Source organism: Sclerotinia sclerotiorum, genomic scaffold (assembly GCF_000146945.2).
Source record: "Sclerotinia sclerotiorum 1980 UF-70 scaffold_6 genomic scaffold, whole genome shotgun sequence".
NCBI classification, from domain to species: domain Eukaryota; kingdom Fungi; phylum Ascomycota; class Leotiomycetes; order Helotiales; family Sclerotiniaceae; genus Sclerotinia; species Sclerotinia sclerotiorum.
Window position 1 is genome coordinate 189039 of NW_001820830.1, and position 19717 is coordinate 208755.

At 41.2% G+C, this 19717-nt stretch overlaps 7 protein-coding genes across 7 annotated transcripts; 5 read left to right on the forward strand and 2 right to left on the reverse strand.

The window, feature by feature from the left end:
* Positions 1–125: 125 nt before the first annotated feature.
* On the reverse strand, positions 126–1704 carry SS1G_04899 (conserved hypothetical protein; the record flags this gene model as incomplete). Its single annotated transcript, XM_001593422.1, has 4 exons — positions 126–615; positions 663–1361; positions 1418–1602; positions 1657–1704. 4 exons carry the CDS (start codon positions 1702–1704, stop codon positions 126–128), a joined length of 1422 nt encoding a protein of 473 aa, XP_001593472.1.
* A 627-nt stretch (positions 1705–2331) lies between these two features.
* SS1G_04900 (hypothetical protein) lies at positions 2332–4184 on the forward strand (the record flags this gene model as incomplete). The annotated part of the gene is made up of 3 exons (XM_001593423.1): positions 2332–2731; positions 2788–3519; positions 3664–4184. The coding sequence occupies 3 exons, from the start codon at positions 2332–2334 to the stop codon at positions 4182–4184; spliced, it is 1653 nt and encodes a 550-aa protein (XP_001593473.1).
* Positions 4185–4469: 285 nt separating this feature from the next.
* Positions 4470–6394, forward strand: SS1G_04901 (predicted protein; the record flags this gene model as incomplete). Its single annotated transcript, XM_001593424.1, has 6 exons — positions 4470–4641; positions 4917–4945; positions 5042–5082; positions 5518–5536; positions 6076–6111; positions 6248–6394. The coding sequence occupies 6 exons, from the start codon at positions 4470–4472 to the stop codon at positions 6392–6394; spliced, it is 444 nt and encodes a 147-aa protein (XP_001593474.1).
* A 690-nt stretch (positions 6395–7084) lies between these two features.
* On the forward strand, positions 7085–7771 carry SS1G_04902 (predicted protein; the record flags this gene model as incomplete). Its single annotated transcript, XM_001593425.1, has 1 exon — positions 7085–7771. One exon carries the CDS (start codon positions 7085–7087, stop codon positions 7769–7771), a length of 687 nt encoding a protein of 228 aa, XP_001593475.1.
* Positions 7772–11151: 3380 nt separating this feature from the next.
* SS1G_04903 (hypothetical protein) lies at positions 11152–12339 on the reverse strand (the record flags this gene model as incomplete). Its single annotated transcript, XM_001593426.1, has 2 exons — positions 11152–12219; positions 12271–12339. The coding sequence occupies 2 exons, from the start codon at positions 12337–12339 to the stop codon at positions 11152–11154; spliced, it is 1137 nt and encodes a 378-aa protein (XP_001593476.1).
* A 1596-nt stretch (positions 12340–13935) lies between these two features.
* On the forward strand, positions 13936–14662 carry SS1G_04904 (hypothetical protein; the record flags this gene model as incomplete). Its single annotated transcript, XM_001593427.1, has 3 exons — positions 13936–14068; positions 14134–14188; positions 14257–14662. 3 exons carry the CDS (start codon positions 13936–13938, stop codon positions 14660–14662), a joined length of 594 nt encoding a protein of 197 aa, XP_001593477.1.
* Positions 14663–15480: 818 nt separating this feature from the next.
* Positions 15481–16530, forward strand: SS1G_04905 (predicted protein; the record flags this gene model as incomplete). Its single annotated transcript, XM_001593428.1, has 1 exon — positions 15481–16530. The coding sequence occupies one exon, from the start codon at positions 15481–15483 to the stop codon at positions 16528–16530; it is 1050 nt and encodes a 349-aa protein (XP_001593478.1).
* Between the last annotated feature and the right edge of the window lie 3187 nt (positions 16531–19717).

The following is a 19717-nucleotide window of genomic DNA, read 5'->3' on the forward strand; positions in this document are numbered from 1 at the left end:
TCAAGGTTTACTTTACGCGCATATTTGCGGTCACTAACAGGAACTTTGAAGAAAAATAACAAAAGCATGCATCAAAGACTCTTTTTACCATCTATTCTATACCTACTGCGTAACATCTTATAGATCTATTCTGCCAACTTCAACAAACCCTCCAAATTAATACTCTTAGGTCTCTCAATTGGTAATCCCAAAGCTCTATCCCAGATTAACTGTGCCAATGGTCCCAAACCTCTACTAACACCAAAGGTTGCAGTATAATAAAGTGTCTCATGGAAACCATAGTGATGGAACAACACACCAGAGCTAGAATCTACATTTGGGTATGGATTTTTGGTTTTCCCATGCTCTTTCAATACTTCTGGCGCGATTTCGGAGTTTTTCTTGACAAGTTGGAAGACGGGATCTTTGGCGATTTCTGGGCGGGATGAGGCGTAATCCATGAGTGCTTCGAAACGGGGATCGGGTTTACGGAGAACGGCGTGTCCGTAACCGGGGACTACACGACCAGATTTGAGGGTTGACCACAAGTAGTCGGATACATCTTTGTCAGTGAATTTAGTTCCTACGTGCTCTTGCATTTGTAATATCCATCTGAGGACTTCCTGTGCGGCCAGACTATGAATTGTCAGTAATTGCAATCTCGAGGACACATTGATACATACCCGTGGAGAGGTCCAGCGAGACCTTGCAGACCAGCACTGTAACTTAAGAAGGGATCACTTAAAGCACTTCCAACCAAGTGAGTGGTATGGGCCGAAACATTTCCGCCTTCGTGATCACCATGAAGAGCCAAGTATAACCTCAGCAAATCTTGGAAGTTCTCATTCTCCTTTCCTCCCTTGCCGAGCATGGCTGCGAAATTGTATGACCAATCTTGTTCCAGATCAACCTCAGCAGGGAGAGCTCCACCACCTCTATATGAGTTTTGATATATCTTGGCAGCAATCACAGGGAGTTTCGCTAAAAGAGAGATACTGTCATCGAAAGTTGGCTCCCAATAATCCGCTTTGTTTATTCCCTTCTCGTATGCTTTGGCGAACTTGGAAGTATGTGAGAGTGCTGAAACAGCGATCGCGAACTGAGTCATTGGATGTAGATCTTTTGGGAATTTATCGAGTATCTTGTTCACGAAATCTGGGAGCGCTGATTGCTCCGCCAGTTCCCTGGAGAATTTTCTGACTTGTGAAGTAGAAGGGACTTGTCCGGTCAAAAGTAGCCAGAACATAGCTTCTGGGAGCATTTCTGTACCACTTGTTCCTTTCGGCAACTCCTTTTGACAGTCCTTGATAGTTCTGCCATGAAACCTAATACCCTCATTGGCATCTAAAACGGAACCTTCCCATACCATAGCTTTCAATCCCCTGCCACAGTATTAGTATCTTCATGATGCGCTATGCGGTTGTAGATATGTCCGTACCTCATTCCACCAATTGTATTCTCGATTTTAACCTCTCCAATAACTTTATCGCCTTTCGCCTTGACTTTCCTCAACAGCTCGCGCTTCGCAGGAATGGATTCCTTGAAGGTAGTTTTGAGATCTGGTTCGGATGATGTAGCATAGTTACGATGAGCTGGGACAGCCAAAGTACGAACGCCGATTGGCTACAAAGATATCAGTATCGGGCATAGAATATCAATATAGAAAGGACTTCATACTCGCAAAGATCTGAATGCTTTTGAGGCCGTTCTGGTGTTCATCGCCATAATGTCGGATGTACGCCGGTAACTTTGAGATCGGAAGCTCGGATGGGGTAAATCGTGGGGCAGATTCGCGGGGTAAAGTCAATCAATTGAGATGATGAATGCTACTTTGATCACACTCGGTACATAAAGGAAGATATAAACAATCGATGTGTAACTGTAACTTTTTCAATCAAATGGAATGGATGTAAAACTTCAGAATTTCTATCGAGAATCAAAGAAATTTAAGAAATCATGGGATGATGTTCACAATGCAATACAACATCAGGAATATCCACAATCTTATGCCGAGGATAAACGCGGGCTTTGTAGAAGAACCTTTGATTGACGAATCATATCACGACAAATCTGGTTAACAAAAATGTAGGTGTAGCTTAATGAAGCCGCTTGAGGTTCGACCCGCCGCGCACTAAGCCAGAGGTGTTTTCAAATTAAGGCCGAGGGTGAAGTTATAATTATTGACAACCGAACGAAACCGAATATTTATATGTGTATACCGATGATACCGTTATTGCTACCCCGATGACGGCATTACATAAAGTCTTTTTGATTGATCAGCAACATCGTAGGTAGGAGTAGCTTCGAATTATCTCTTGTTATGCTTCGTCAACTCAAATATATCATCTCAAAATGTTTCGCAAAATTGCTTCTGTAGCGCCCCGCAAAGCTTTCTCTGCCAGAGCTCCAATCATTACCATTCGACATATATCTACCACAAGTTGTAGGATGTCTGCATTGAAAGCTCTCAATGACCCAATATCGAGACCATTGGCATCGGATTCATTTCAGCTTGTACCAGAATCGCAGAAGGCCGGAGCCGCCGAGGATGAATTATACGAACAACAGATAAAGGAGGTGGAAACATGGTGGAATAGTCCAAGATATGTAGGAATCAAGAGACCATATTCTGCGGCAGATGTGGTATCGAAACGAGGAAGCCAACAACAATCATACCCAAGTTCAGTTATGGCTAGGAAGTTATTCAATTTAATAAAGGAGAGGGAGGCAAAGGGGGAGCCAATACATACAAGTAAAGATCAACCACAACGTTTGGACTTCCAGCAAATTATGCTAATAAATCCGTAGTGGGTGCTATTGATCCTGTACAAATGACTCAACAAGCTGCGAATCAGGAAGTCTTGTACATATCTGGCTGGGCTTGTTCCTCTGTGCTCACAAGCACAAATGAAGTATCCCCGGATTTCGGCGATTATCCTTACAACACAGTACCAAATCAAGTCCAAAGACTGTCAAAGGCGCAATCAATGCATGATCGAAAACAATGGGATGCGCGGAGGAAATTGAGTAAGGAAGACAGGGCAAAGACACCGTATACCGACTATCTAAGGCCCATTATCGCGGATGGAGACACGGGGCACGGAGGACTTTCTGCTGTATTGAAGCTTGCCAAACTATTTGCAGAGAACGGCGCTGCAGCTGTGCACTTTGAGGATCAAATGCATGGTGGGAAAAAATGCGGACATCTTGCTGGCAAGGTTCTTGTGCCCGTGGGTGAGCACATCAATCGCTTGGTGGCTGCTAGATTTCAATGGGATGTTATGGGATCGGAAAATCTAGTCATAGCTCGAACAGACTCCGAGAGCGGCAAACTTCTTAGTAGTGCCATCGATGTCCGGGATCATGAGTTTATTAAAGGCGTCGCAGAAGACGGTATCGAACCTTTAGCAGAGACCCTGCAAGCCATGGATTTGTCTGGAGCTACAGGCGCCGAAATTGATATATTTGAAGCAGAGTGGGTTAAGAAGACAAAACTCATGACATGTGATGAAGCTGTTGTAAAGCAATTCAAGGATCAAGGTATATCTGAATCGAGCATAAATGAATACCTTGAAGCCACAAGGAAAGATCGGGACATGTCCATCACGAGACGAAAGCAGCTAGCTTCGAAATACAGTAATAAACCAATCATATTCAATATTGATATACCTCGGACACGAGAAGGCTTTTACCATTACAAGGCTGGAATGGAAGCCGCCACCAAACGAGCTATTCAGTATGCACCATACGCTGACCTTCTATGGGTGGAAACGGGAGATCCAAACGTTAAGAACGCCGCACAATTTTCGGCCGAAATTCGAGCCAAATACCCAGGTAAAGGACTTGTCTACAATCTCTCTCCTTCATTTAACTGGATGGGTCATGGTTTCAGTGACGAAACCTTGAAATCCTTCATTTGGGATATTGCAAAACATGGATTCGTTCTACAATTGATTTCACTTGCCGGGCTTCATTCTACTGCAACTGTCACCAATGAACTATCAAAGGCATTCAAAGATGATGGTATGCTAGCATACGTCAACCTTATCCAGAGAAGGGAGAAGGATCTAGGAGTGGATGTATTGACGCATCAGAAATGGAGCGGTGCATCATACATCGATGGTATACTAGGCGCTATTCAAAGTGGTAGTAGCAGTAGTAAGAGTATGGGCGACGGCAATACTGAAGGACAATTTGGAGTGTAGTACAAATGAGGATACCCAAGTACTTTTGTCTACATGCCTAAGCAGTTTAATTTCCTGTGCCGATGATGTTTGCAGTATGAATGTGGATTTGATTTATTCCATTGTGATGACTGGCTTATTCATCCAAGTGGATGTGAAGTTCAGTCCAAATAGAGTTTTTTGACCTCGTCCATTAATTATTTAGCGCACTAAATAGTGTACTAAACCAAACTTCGAAGTTGGCGTCTACACTACCAAGCACCAAACTAGCCATCACACGCGGAAGATAATGTTGCAAAAACTCAAATGTATCTACATCTCTTGGGTATCGTCGCAAGGCCGAGGAAAATCTCGACTCCATTACTTAGAGCAAAAATTAGTGGTTACTTCGGCTCAAAAAAGGATATTTGGTTATTCAAATGTTTCCCCAAAAACATTGAACCTGTCACCGCTAAGACCGATGAATTGAGAGCTGAATGTATACTTAATAGCGTGCAGTCTAAATGAGCTATTAAATATGTATACCGGACAAAAAAGGGGAAAATAGCCTATGATCCTACCATTGTAATCTTAGTAAAGAAATCTTCCGTTTAGAGATCCCCTTTTTCCTAACTGTATTCGCCAAACGGACTAAACATTTTCTTGAGTCTTATGTGGCAAATTATCTAAAGTATTGAAGATTATATTATATGTAAGGTTGGAAGAAGACATCGTCTAGAAGAATGAATGACACTGACTTGTAAATATGTATAGCCGTTACAATCATGACTATCTGCACCAAGGTACAGACGATAGGTGTGATTCCCTCGTAGAGAAATGATCCTGAATTTCGTTTCTATTTTTCCAAAACAAGTTCACACTATGCTGCTAACGCGTAGTTGTTGTGTGCTATTGAAACAAAATTGGTGGCCTATCACGGGTATGATTGATAAGACAACCAACAGTCTCCATCCAACGCAGCCCTCGTTCAACAGCCAAAATCCCACAAATCATCGGAAACTTTTGAGCAATGGGAATGTGTCCTAGAAACTAGAGCAATTGATTCGAAACTTGGCATAACACATCTGACATAGTCATGTGAATAGATTCTAAACATATATATTTGAAGCCAGAGTCCATCACCCATCTAGGGCTTGAGTAAGATCTGAAATTTCATGGCAAAAGTTGGTACCAACCCAAACCACCACAAGGTATGGCTTTCTCTCCTATGGTTTCGTGATTTCATGAGAGTAGGACTGCTTCGAGATATCTCGACTCATTCCCTTCCAAGTGGATTTCCGATCAGTGAATTTGTGAGGATTGAAGCCAACTTGTTCTCTTCAGGCGATTTTCATTAACACTATTGGCTTTATAGTGCTCCAACACTGCCTGCAGTATTAACCCTTTGTCATTTCCAAAAATGTTGAATCATGCGGATGGTGGTCAGTCAATTGATTCTTCCAAGAAATCAGGACTCGGTGTTTAATTATCTGACAGTCAAAAGAACTTTTCCTGGGTGTCTGGTTTCGATCATTTCCAACAGGGCTGCCCCCTATTGGGGGGAAAAGCCATCATATGCTTAGTATTGAATATTTTAAGTGAAAAGGTCTCCTATGATATATGATGTCGGGTATTTCTCGGGGCAATTTGCTGCGGGGAACGATCATCTGAGGAAGATGCTAGATTAGATGTATTTCTATGCACCCAATCTTAATGTAGGGTTACTAACCCGGACCCTTCGCTAGAGCCTGTAATAGGTTAGGTCTGACGCGGAAATGCAAGGGGCCATTGCCCAAATCCAGTTAGACTGTAATTGTTATCCACCACTTGTCAATACCGGCTTACAAAGAATTTCACCTCCACCGCTACCATCTTTCTAAGCAATCGAACACTGGTTGAACTCCTGACATGATCTCAACTTACATGAATGTAGGGTGCCTCAATTAAGCACAATAGCATTACACAGGAGGTGAGTATGTGAAAAAGAACTTTGTTAATTCTAAGCTTTTGAAGAATCTCAACAAAATGGTACCCAATATTCAGCCTGAAGGCGGGAAGTATGCATTTATAACATCGACACCCTTCCGTTCGGCTAAAGAGGAAAGGGAGACGAGAACACTAGTGCGGAAACATGTGATGCGCCCATTCATGAAGCAGAACCGACCGAAAATGGCAAACGGTCTAAAGAAAATTGCGCCAAGGGTTGCTGTGGGTGCATCACAGATACTACCATCAGCCCCGACCACGGATGAAGATGGGCCAGAACCAGATCACCGGTATGGGGCACCAACAAGTTCCCCAACCACTCTCATGGTACCACTTGAAAATGCGCGTGTAAATCCTTTTCAAGCATGGCCAATCAAAATGAACATGCAAGCTCATGAGTTGGTGCATTTCAGTGAGTTTGCTTCGTTCAATTGGTATGCTTATTAACAGCTATACAGTTTGGGATTCATCACAAGGCGTCCAGCCATTCAGAGACATCTGGTTTCCGATAGCTGCCGCTGATCCTGCAGCAATGAATGTAGTGCTAGCCAATGCGTCGCTTCATCTCAATCATATAAGAGGAATTAAGACGGAAAGTCGTGATGCAATGATGTACCATCTGTCGGCAGTGAGATCCGTGAATCAAAGATTAGCGAACTTTGTGGTGGAACACTCGGAAGGGCTAATGGGAGCTATACTTGGCGTGCGTTTTCCATCATCCTTAATTTCTCTTCCAATGGTTCTGACAAAAAATAGTTCATGTGCCACGATGTACGTGATTTTATCTTATCTTGAATAACATTCGCTAAACTTCCTCTTAGCAAATCGTATCTGACCCGAAGACCTGGAAGATTCACCGTGCCGGCTTTTGTAAAATTTTAGCTTTGCGGGGCGGACTTTCGACCATTGAGCATATGCACTCACTGCGACTCTCTTTATTCTGGATCGAAATCAATATGGCTAGTGATTTGGACGTCGCACCTCATTTCCCAGCACCACTTCAATATTTAACGAATCCATATATTCCGAAATACCAGGCCGAAGGCGAAGTTTATTTCTCTAGCATATGCTCACACTCCAATGTATCATTATTTTTGTCGAAAAATATGCTTGATGTCATGAGCCAGTTGAGTGTTCTCACAGTGACGATAATTCGTGAGAGAGAAAAGATGAATCCGACCAGCAAAACGCAACTCCTCCGGGGAGACCAAAGCTTCGCTGGCCTCTGCGTCTACCCAATTTTGTCTGTACTTCTGAAGATCCAAAATCAGATACATAATAAGACTGAAGAGTTGTGTAGGATTGGCGCCCTTCTCTTCATAGCGCAGGTGAAAAGGTGGTGCGGGGTCATTCCTGTAATAACCAAGGTTTTGATGGCCAAGTTGCGTCGCTTGTTGAAGAATGAGTGTAGTGTATGGGATGTTAGGGTGAAGAAGCTGAGGTTATGGACACTTGTTATGGCTGGCTGCACGGCAACTACTGATGATGAGAGAGCTTGGGTTATTGAGACTGTGAAACGGGATATTTCTGACTGGACTGAATTGGAGAATGTGAAGAAAATGTGGTGGATAGATGAGCTATTTCAGGTGGGATTGTCAAATATCGAGGAAGAGATTCATTTATTTCAAGAGATAGATCCATAAGATAAATGAATATGTTGTTGAAGGAGTGGTTCCTGTGGTGCTAGGGAGCGGGGGGAGGGGGGGGGTGGGCTAGTCCCAATAAGTACTAATAGAGCTCTGACTTAAGCCAGAGCTCTGCACCATCATAGATTTTTTTCTTTCTAGAGTACGTATTCACAACACAACAGTCTGAATACCCTCACAACAAAGCGCCGAAATCTCCTTCATGGCAAAGAACCTCCCGGGAAATAGATTGACGCCACCACAAAGCCCGCGGAACGCTCCCAGTTTGCCTTTCGTTTTCATATCTATGAGCACCAAATCCATCGACAGAGAATCCTCATGCTTGTGGAGAGAAGTGGTAGAGACGGTTGGGTATGAAGATAAATGATGATCTTTTGACTAGATGATTGTTTTGAAGAGGCTATCTCGAAAGCTTTGTGAGTGCCAGTTCTGCAGCCCATTATGACGTGATGATTCGTGGAGAATCGTGCTTTTTGATGTAGCCGCGTCTATTCTCAATTCTCCTAGATATCACTCTCAACTCGTCTTTTAGAAATGTATCCTTTGGAGCAGTTTTTTTCGTTCGTGACCATATTTTGGGGAATCAAAGGAGTTAGGAAAACAGCTCGAAACCTCTTTCTTGCGACCAAGCCGAAGCGGATCGATGCTCTGGGAATCTTCATAATCATTGGTGCTGTTAGTCACCTGTTCCTTGTAATTCAATTTGGAAGGGCAAAGTCATCGTAAAGCTCGCCAAAAGTAATTGGTCTTTTCATGGGCTTGGGTACCACTCATTGCATTTGGAATTCTTCGATGAGAACTCGGGGAGGATGCTACTATGCCATTGCGATTCCTCAAATAGCCCACAGTGCACATGAAATCGGTGTTTCTGTTTTGCACCCATAGGGATGTCACATTGTGATTTTCTCAGTACAAAGTTTATGACTTGATTAAATTCATCAAGAAAGTATTATCTATCTGCCATTTTGATACCAGTCAGCTCATGGTTCGTCGCCTTTTTGAGCAGGGGCCTGTTCATATATCATTAGCTCTGGCAGAGTTGGTCGGCGTGATGATCTCTAGCGTATCGGTCAATAAATTCGAAAATTATCTAAGAACATTCTCATTGTGCTCCGAATAATCACTGGTCGACGCGGCTTTCTCCACAAATCCCATTCATCCTTATAGATCAGTCTATTTGCGGAATAGAATCTGAGCTTCTTAAAAGGCTCTGTATCAATACCTGCACTGCAGAGTGGGCTACATTCCTTTTACTTTTTGAACTTGGTGTCGGTGTAGGAATAAATGCATCAAATGTTGCTTCATAGGCAATCTTTCGAGAGTGAGTTCTCTAAACTTCAACCGGGGACGTAAAGTAGATGATACTTAGAGAATGCGATATATTTGTAGCGAATTGTGTGTAATAATCAGTCGAATCTGAGTTAAAGAGATTTGTCTGTAGGTGTACAACATTTTTCTCTCAGCTCGGAGGGTCAATTACAAGGGCATTGACGCTAAAGTAGCATAGGTCATTTGTATAACAGGGGCTCCCACAAGATCCCTTTAAAGAAAGTCTGTCGAATTTAGCCAGTTTTTATTAGTAACGTTGACGATTATTCAAAAGGAGCCGATAATGGAGAAGATCAAGCTCAGAGAAGGAATGAAAGTGCTTAAAAAGATTATGTGGGGAGTGACGGTACTGCGACTAAAAAGCAGTAAGATCAAATTTTTATACAAACTGCATGGACAGTAAAGGCCAAGTTGAAAACACTATCTAGGCAGCTTAGTTTTACCACCATCTCCTCTAGATATGAAAAATCATCACATCCTCAACCATGCTTCCATCCTCATCTTTATCGACCATGCCCAATTGATGTTCACAGCCCGCTATATATGTTGATCAGTATCAAAACATGCAGATTCACGTTATTGTTACTGCTAAATTTTGCAAACCGGAAGCCGGTGGAAGTTGATTGAATACGCCAAAACTTCACATCACCAACCATAACTAACATGTTCAAATTTCCAAAGAAGCAAGAAGATAAATTCACACTTGACAAGTGGCCGCCGACACGCAACTGTACATTGTTTCCTTCCCGACTGAATTCTATTTGCGCAGTAGAATGGTAAATACAAAGCATACCCCGATGCTCACTTCCGACTCTTCCTCTCTCGCAAAAGCAGTTAAGAACTACCTAGGCTGCTTTCTTGCTGAAACCAAATGAACAAAGAAAAACGAGAACTATCAAATTCAGGTAGATTAAATACCATATCCAGAGTGAATAGCTCGAATGATCATTTCAGCTCAATATCCAGCGCTGGTTTGTTTGATTCGGAAAAAGATGTATGTGCCTGTAGGTTTGCGTTTCTTGTCTTGTATTCAATCACGTGATATCACATGTACTCTGTTATTATATCACATTTTATCATTGCCATGATCATGATCATCACCACTAGCGCGGGATAAACCGATCCATCGTCCCCATATTCCCCATCTTCAAACAAAAATCCAAACACAAAACAAAAAACCTAAACTTAAAATTTTAGGTTGCCCCTCCTCCCCATCCACTCCCATCCTCCCCATCCACTCCCATCCACTCCCATCCACTCCCATCCACTCCCACCCACTCTCCCAAAAAAATCAAAGCTAAGAGCGGGGTAACCAACCGACCAACCAGCCAACCTTACAGCTGCAAGTAAAGTACTCTGTACTCTGTACATACAAATTACCAAACCGAATATATCAAATTGCGGGGTGCAGCAACAACACTCCACTATCTATCTAGTTATTTATTCATCTTCCATTCATATATATACACATACCAGATACTTGAGTATCTAAGTAGTAATACATATATATATAGCAATAATCTCAGGTAAGAAAGTAAGCAAACAAACAAGCAAATAAACAAGCAAACAAGGAGGTTAAAAATATCTTTAATTGAGTAATCTAAGCCCGTCGTTATATATCTATCTAGGTATCAAATCTTAAATCGAAATTGTATGCGATGGGGTGTGTTAGTGTTAACCCGGCTACTTGGACCTGTCACTGGCTTATCTATCGCAGTGTATGTACTCTCTGTATGGACTCTGTATGTGGTCGGTTATTTGGTGTGTGGGAAGGAGGTGCGATGTAGCTGTATGGAAAATGTGTTGTGTATTATGGATGTCATGTATGTTGTGTATATGTGAAGGTTTTGAGTAATAGGTGTTTATTAATGTGTGTTGTGTTATATTCTATCTAGATTTATATGTCTATAATCTATCTAATTTACAAATTTTATTTTCGAATCTCTACTTATATATCTATCTAGTTATTATAGTTACAGATATATATACAAAAATATATACAAACAAATATATCTACAAAGACTCCTCTAATCTACAAGTACTACATCTCAATACCTAAGAGAAGACACCCGTGTAGTATTACTAGAAGAATCAATCCCATCAACCAAGCCCAAACTAGCTTGCCAAAATTTATCCTCATTCAATAACCACACTTGAGTTTTATTTCCCTCATTACCCAAGATAAAGTTAGAAGAACCACCTGCGACGACAATTTTTCCCAAGAGAATTCCCCCCTCATTCCAAACATTTACTCCGTCTCCACATCCCGCATACACGTTTCCCGCTGCATCGGTTTTGATACCATCTGGAAGACCTTTTTGAGGGACGGCAAAGATTCTTTTATTGGCGAGAGATGGTTGACCACCTCGAGTAATGACGTCGTATGCGTAGATGGCTCTTGGGGCTGTTAGTGCGGTTGCATTACCAGTTCCATCGGTAATGTATGCTGTTTTCTCATCTGGGCTGAAGGTAATTCCATTTGGTTCTTGGATTCCATCGGCGACGACACGGATGTCGTTTGTTTCTGGCATGTAGCGGTAGACTTGATTAGGAAGTTGAGGTTGTGGTCGGATTCCTTGCCATGATCCATATGATGGATCAGTAAACCATAATGCTCCATCACTTGTGACGTGAACATCATTAGGTGAGTTGAATTCTACTCCGTAGTAGTTGTTGATGAGAGTTTTGGTTTCATATGGAGCTGTGGCGTTCATATAGACTAGTCCTCCGGCTGCTGTGAGAGACCCTTGATCGCAAATGATGAGGCCATCTTTGTATTTTATTCCTCCATTTGCGAGAGTAATGGTTCCTTGTGGTTCAACAATGGTAGCTGACCATGAATCTCCGGATTTATCCAGACGAGTGATCGAGATAGTTTTGTTGTTTGTTGATGGAGAGTTGGTGGATGCGGCATATTGGTTACTCGTGACGAAAAGAGTTGACTCGGAAAAGAAGATACCAGCTTCGTGGAATTGAGGGAACGAAGAATTCAAAACATTGGTAATGGTCGGCGAGTTTCCGAGTATTGAAGTGAAAGATTCATTGTAGATTTGAAATGGCGCAAGGTTGCTAACATTGTACAAGTCCAAAGTTGAGATTGTGTCGGCGGTGTAGGTCTATAAGACATTAGTTGGATAGCAATGTTAATGATATTGGTCTCTACTAACATATACACTTTCTTGTGCCAAAGTACCAGTGGCAATGGCCATAGTTGGAATGATGTTTCTTGAATGCATTCTTACTTATTTTATCGTCTCTAAGAAATAAACACAGAAAGATCTCGCCAGGTACCAAAAAGGAGAGCATAGCTAAATACTTATACTAAGGTAAAATGAGTATTGACCCGTCGGATTCGCCGATCTTGTGGATAACATCACTTGGCATAGTGATGAAATGTAAAGCATAACATATATAAAGTGGTGTGGACGGGATCTTGACTGTCAATTCCACTGTATTCTAGGTCCAGAGCGGTATCGAAATACGTACCTGCCAAGACTGATAAAGGGGGATCATAAATGCTTCCCAGGAACCAGAAGCGGCGGAGCAAATTGCTTTGCTTCTCTCATAGTGTGAAACCAAGCTAAAAAAAAATTCTTTTAAGATGCCAAGTTCCAAATCTTCTTCCAGTCTCTAGAGCATTTCCTACCTTCGTTGTCGAACTGATTCCTGGACCATGAAGTTTCCTACAGACAAGACTTGTAGGGAGTACTCCGCCGGAGACCCTTTGGCATCATCCCCTGGCTCATTTCAATAGCAATGCTAAGGTTACAATATGCTCGGCTGAAATACTTAGTATCTACCGATATACGACCGGTGAGTCAAAGTTTAAATCTCTTGCCGCTCTAGGTAATCTTGAGTGATGAAAGGCAGAAGATTGAAGTGTCCGAAAGGTTTCGTGGAAATTTCACATCTCGAGTTGTTGAGATCTTAAGTACCGGTACTCGGCAGTAGAATTGTTTCATTATCTATCACCGATGCCCTATCGCCGATGCCCTATGAATGAACTGAGCTGGTCCGCACGGGAATGCACGTGTTTTTGCTCTGATGGATTTAATTGGTGTTTAAAATCCGACAATTTTACCGAAGAGATACCAAGAAATCATTGGTTTCTTGCGCTCGAACTCTCAAAACTTGTCTACTTGTGGCCTTCCAAGTTATTTGTTTACTTTTTGCGATTACGGCAGTGCTCTCTATGTGACTAATAACAGTAAGTACAGAGTAGAAAAGAAGTACGGAAGCCGAGATCTTCTCTTGTTCAATACCCGTATTACATAATCATGAATCTGGACGGAACATTCCAAACATGCGATGATAACAAATACTCCGTACATAATAATCCATCCCAATCTTGGCCTCCATACTGAATAAGACCATCCATCACTCCATCCAGTCTTTCATGTGAAATTATATTAATAAAAAGTCTGTGCTGTGCTGTGTGCTGTACTCTGCAGTTCTGTGCAGCTCTGTGCTTTCCAAGGTTGCTCTCAATTTTGTCCCCCGCCAGATTGACACAAATTGATCCAGTCACCAACCAAAACATACATATTGCCTAAAATTGGTTAGCCTCTTATCTACCCCGCTAAGGTAAACCGTTCTTTCGATGTACCGATAAACCTTCATCTCTTCCTTACCATCAACGACATACATATCGACAACACAGCTTGAAGCCTATAGACAAATCGATTAAAATATTACTTTGTTATTGATATATTCATTACCTTTAATCTTATTGTCCGTCCGGTCTTACCTTTGTCCACTAACCAAGGTCCTCTCCCGAATTGTTTTCAATATTACACAGTCATCGTCTAAATAGATCTCGCCCTCGATTCAACATGAATACAAGACAGCACGATACCCCCGGTAGTAGACCGACCCGGGTGCAAAAGACGCCACGTATCTATACCTGCTCTGTCTGCCAGAGACAATTTAAGAGAAGTGAGCATTGTTCAAGGCATGAACGTGGTCGTGAGTACAATCAATTCTGTGCGAGTCATGCTAGTTCCTTTGTTGATACAAGCTTCAACTTCTAGATACACAAGAGAAACCATTCCCTTGCAGATTATGCGGCCGTAGATACGCGCGAAAGTATGTCCTGATGATGCGCGAATATCACATTCGCTATAGAAGTTCATGTTGATTAATTTCTTATCTAGGGATGTCGTCATACGACATGAAAAGTCTTTTCACCGTCTCGAAAACCCGAGGCGTCAACAACCTCCTCCTCCCCTTCAACCATCATCACCAGATCTTGATGCCGACTCTGAGCCGTTCACAGATTCAATCATAGTGAATACGCATAATCATCGTACAGAACCTCAGCTCCCAATGCCAATGAAACTTGAGCATCATGAAACACCAGAAATGCAATCTACATTAGACCCCTTACTGCGAGAACATGATGCGCAGTTGGCTGGACATTCAAGTTCCTCTGGACCTCATATGAATGGACATGGCGCAACAAATCACGGATTTCAACAATATCAGAATGGTTTCATAGACCCAGCTTTGGACATTTCTGATCTCTTCGGACCTTCACCAAATCTGATAGCTCGAACTTGACAGTAATTGACTTACTGCAGCAAATACAATAAATTTCATAGTTTCAAAAAACGCATTACGAAATTCGACGATATTACGATAAATACAATTCTGGGGACTGGGATATCATGATCCGGTGTTGTGGTATACGCAAAGAGCAAGACTTGAGATTTTTTAAGTAACTTTCTCTTGTGCGATTTCGCAGGACAATGTTGTCGATTCGAGATGTTATTCCACTGTCATAGAGGTCTCGCTCAAAGATGTGATTTCCCATCTCTTTTTTCTTTGGATGATTTTGCATCCACAGCTTTCAGATAACCAGTGAGGATTTGCACTGGTAGGGGGTTTTCACTATTTGATTCCTTTGAAGATACCTCGTTCATGCACTTCAAGAGCATCATACTTATTTCTACCCATTAGCTCAATTCAGAAGCTGCAAGATTTTGATGAATGCAACCCGCACTGTGCCTGTGAGGCTTTTAATTTTCTCTAAAATGGTGAAGAGCAATAGATCGGCAACTAATTTCTCCTTTGTTCTTCTTTGTTCACCGGAATGATTGGAACTGCATCTCATAGTGTCTCCTGGATTATTCAAGCGCTTTGCATTTGATGTTCTTTCCACAACTACAGAGTTTGAGACGTGATCCAAATATTTTCTTTCCAAAAACAGGTCGGGTACAAAGTTGGAACAATATGTCTTCGAGGCCTTTTAAGCATCGAGTTCCTTGAATATGCAAATATCTATCAAAATTCACCACCAGTTATCAACACATATCCATCGCAACTACGACTATCAATTCGATAAGAGTCAGTCGATAGCAAACTTCATCACTTTCAAGATGGCACCAAAATTAACACGAGTGAGTGTCGCTTCTATCCCAGTGGATCAACGCACATGCTCCATTTGTCAAGATACTATTGGTGGCAGTGAAGGCGGAGAACCAGTCAAAACAGAATGCAACCACTATTTTGATCGTAACTGTATCGAACACTGGCTTGATGGAGATAAGACAACCTGTCCCGTCTGTCGCAAGGAAATTCGCAATACAGGAGGTGGTGGCTTGCGTGATCGTCTCAGAAACATCAACAGGGGTGCTCGTCTTGCTAGAGAAAGAGCCATCGAAGAAAGAGAACAGATGCAACAAGCTCAAGCAGATTATGGTGGCGCTAACGATTATCCTATTTCTAATGCTAGTGCTTCCGATGATGAGCACCCTACATGGGTGGAGTATGAACCAATGCCTCCATCTTCGCCTGGAAACTTCAATACTCCAAGACCACCACGAAGAAACGATCCACCACCACGAAGAAACCATTCCCCACCAAGGCAACGTTACCAGGAATCCCGACCTTCCACCTTAGACGTCGACTTGGAACGCGCAGTCAGAAACTACACTTCCACACTCAACTTCATCCAGCGCGCCGACCAGAACATCATGACGCAAGCCAAACGCTCTAATTACGCCAACGAAAGACATCACGCGGCCGAACGCCGAATCCAAGCCGCTTTCACACAACTCCAAGTATCAGCAGAATCCCGAGATGTCTATGCTATAGAACATGCGCTCGCGCTGCAAGATTCCGCAACCTCCTTATTGAATGATGCGTATGCCGTACTAGAGAGGGAAGGTTCACATCTTGCGGAAATGATTGAGCAGAGACAAGTTGGGGATGAGAGGTTAATGCGTGCGAGAGAGGAGTTTGCAAGAGTGAGAGATCGCTATGTGATGAGTGTTAGGAAGGTGTTGGGTGTAGGTCGTGGGGGGAGAGAAGGAAGAAAGATACTAAGAGGGGATTTGGGAATGAGACTAGAGGACTATAGAAATGAGTATGAGAATGAGGATGATGATGAGGCGTGGGAACCTTATGATCCTGCCGCTTGGCAGTGATTTTGAGTTTGGAGTTGGAGGTAGGTTTCTTTATCTATTTATCTATTTACTCGCCCTAAGCTTGCCTGTCTATCTTCTAAATCTAAATCTAAATCTAAATCTAAATCTAAATCTAAATCATGGTACGTGTTTTTTCCCTGAATTGATTTCTTTCATATTACATACTCCTCGCTCTGTTCTTTTTGCTTTTCGCTTTGCCTTTACTTTACTTTACTTTACAAGTTTCTCTTTTTGCAATACTTTTCTTAGGAGTTGAACGGGAGTTCATTGATTGATTGGTAGGTGTGACGGAAATCCCTGCTTTCCTCCCACCTTTATTATATAAGAAACCTCAGGTACATTAACCATGTCCACACATGATACGATTACTCGAGATTAGTATGCGATTTAGGTGACCTGAGGATCAGATCCGGACAAGTACTAGGTATCAATGGTTATCGGTAAAGTAAGATCATTGGAGGGATAAATATGACTTCTTTTTGCCTAGCCATTGCGGCTAGGCCATTCATTTGTGTATATATAGAGTAGCTATCCCCATCTACAGGTGCTCTTCACCTGTAGATTCTAAGTTAAATACAATTGCTGGTCTATAAACACCCTTTTGGTCACAGATAACTTATTTGTTACGAGGTTTGCCATCTAGATCACGTGGAAGTGCTCTAGGCTCTCGAGGTGGTTTATAACTAAGCGTCAAGCAGGGACTTAAGTAATGACAATAATGATATGCAATTCGTAACTAATAGTAGAGTATACTAAATGATTGATCTTGAGCACGAAGCTCTATACAAAGGAAATCCATCTTGATTATATAGACCTTCATGCTTCGTGGCTCGAAGGGAGCGAGGGGATCGAGCTTCGATCCTTTCGCTCTCCTCGATCGAAGGGCTCGAGAGGCCAAGCCTTCGAGCTCTTCGAGTCCTCGCATCACGTGTTATTACTAATCCCGTGACCTAATTGTTACTTGTCGTAACTTAACATTATTTTCTTTTATGTAACGTGGTTTAACACCGAGTGCACCACTTTTACCTCAATTTGCACTTTCCAACTTCAACACGCGATTTATCAATCATTTATTATACAATCAAATAGAAAAGAAGCTCAAATACTCTTAGTTATCGAAACCATTCAAAAAGATAAAAAACTAAGCATTCGAAAGGCTGCCAAGCTATATAATATAACACATACAATACTTCCCTATAAAATAAATGGTTCAGTCCCTCATACAGAAATTCGAGCAAATAATTACAAAATGATCGATTTAGAAGAGAAGGTATTTATTTAGTATATAATTGATATGAATAAGAGAGGGTTTGCATCTGAATTAAGTAATGTAGAAGATATAACGAATTATATTCTTGAATCGCAAAGAACGAAGAAAATTGGAAAGCTTTGGGTTTATTGATTCATAAAACATTATATGAAATTAAAGATACATTTTAATCATATTTATAACTTTCAAAGAGCTCTCTATAAAGATCCCAAGTTTATTGAAGAGTGATTTCGATTAGTATCGAATATACAGGTGAAATATGGTATTCAAGACTGCGATTTCTACAATTTCGACGAAACTGGCTTCATGATAGGTATAATATGCCCTAGAATGGTTGTAATTAGTGTTAAACAAAGTAGCAGAAGCAAGGCAATATAATCAGGCAATTGAGAGTGGGCCACAGCAATTATATATAGCAATAAAGAGAGTGAAACTATACCTCTATTTCTGGTAGTTCAAGGACAAGTTCATCTTTCCAACTGGTATACTGAAACTGATTTTCCTGCGGATTGGGCTATTAAACCTACTTCCAATGGATGGATGAATAATGAGACAGGCCTAGAATGGTTAAAGCATTTCGATAAACATACTATTCGTCAAAGGAAGGGCAAATATCGAATGCTAGTATTGGATGGGCACGAAAGCCACGAATCAATACCTTTTCAATCATATTACAAATCAAATGATATTATATGCCTCAAATTACCACCACATTCAAGTCATTTAACTCAACCACTTGATGTTGGATGTTTTGGTGTACTTAAACGTTCATATAGTTCTCAAATTGAGGAGTTTATCAAGGCACATATTATTGACCTCCTGGGATCTTGGCAGCATATGCATATATATTGCATGATGCATATAAGGAGCAAACAAAACTCAACTTTTAATTCATTCTTTCCTTTTTGGTATACTGTTTGTTTGCTTTCAATATTTTGATTTCAAAGCACTTTAACTCCGAAGGTTGAATACCTAACCCTATTCCTTCATTTTTTTGAATATATACTCGCAGCTTAACTGCTTAGCTAGAGAATCAATCAATTCAATCGGATGCTCTTTCTGGTCTCAAGAAACCCAATACATATCAATCATATCACTAAAGTTGAATTCTTTATAGCTTTCAAAGCTGCATATCAACAATCAATCACCTCTCAGAATATGAAAGCTGGCTTTCGAGGAACAGGTCTAATACCATTTGACCCTCAAGCTATACTCTCAAAATTAGATATTCGAATTCATATACCTACTCCACCCCTTTCGATTTAAACCTTTGGATCTCTCAAACTCCCCACAATCCAATTGAAGCTCTTTCTCAATCAACTTTAGTGAAATCTCGAATGGTTCGTTGTCAATCAAGCTCCCTTACATTTATATTCGAAACTGTATTAGCTTTAGCTAAAGATACAGAAAGATTAACATATGAAAATACACTTTTAAATGCAGAAAACTGTATACTTCGAAAGGTAAATGAAACATTAAGCAAACATCGATATACGAAAAAGACTCAATTACACCAAAAAGGAGTATTTATTGAACAAGAAGCTGCAGATATATTATCTCAACAAGAGATTGATATTCAGATTCAACGCAACAAACATCAAAATGAAAGGAATTCTAACAGGGAAGCATCTTCTAATAGATGTTGTAGCAAATGTGGAAAGACTGGTCATAATTCAAGAACCTGTTCTAATAATTTAATAGACCCTAGATTGTTAGATTCTTAATAGTTTCAACTGATTGATTTAATGACTGTTGAATGATATGAGTTAGAAAGTGCAAATTGAGGTAAAAGTGGTGCACTCGGTGATATGGTGCACTAGGTGTTAAACCACGTTATAATCAAAATATAAAAGAATTAAAAATAATTAATTTTGATATGATTTCATTTAGTAAGTATAACATGAATAGTTTCCAAAA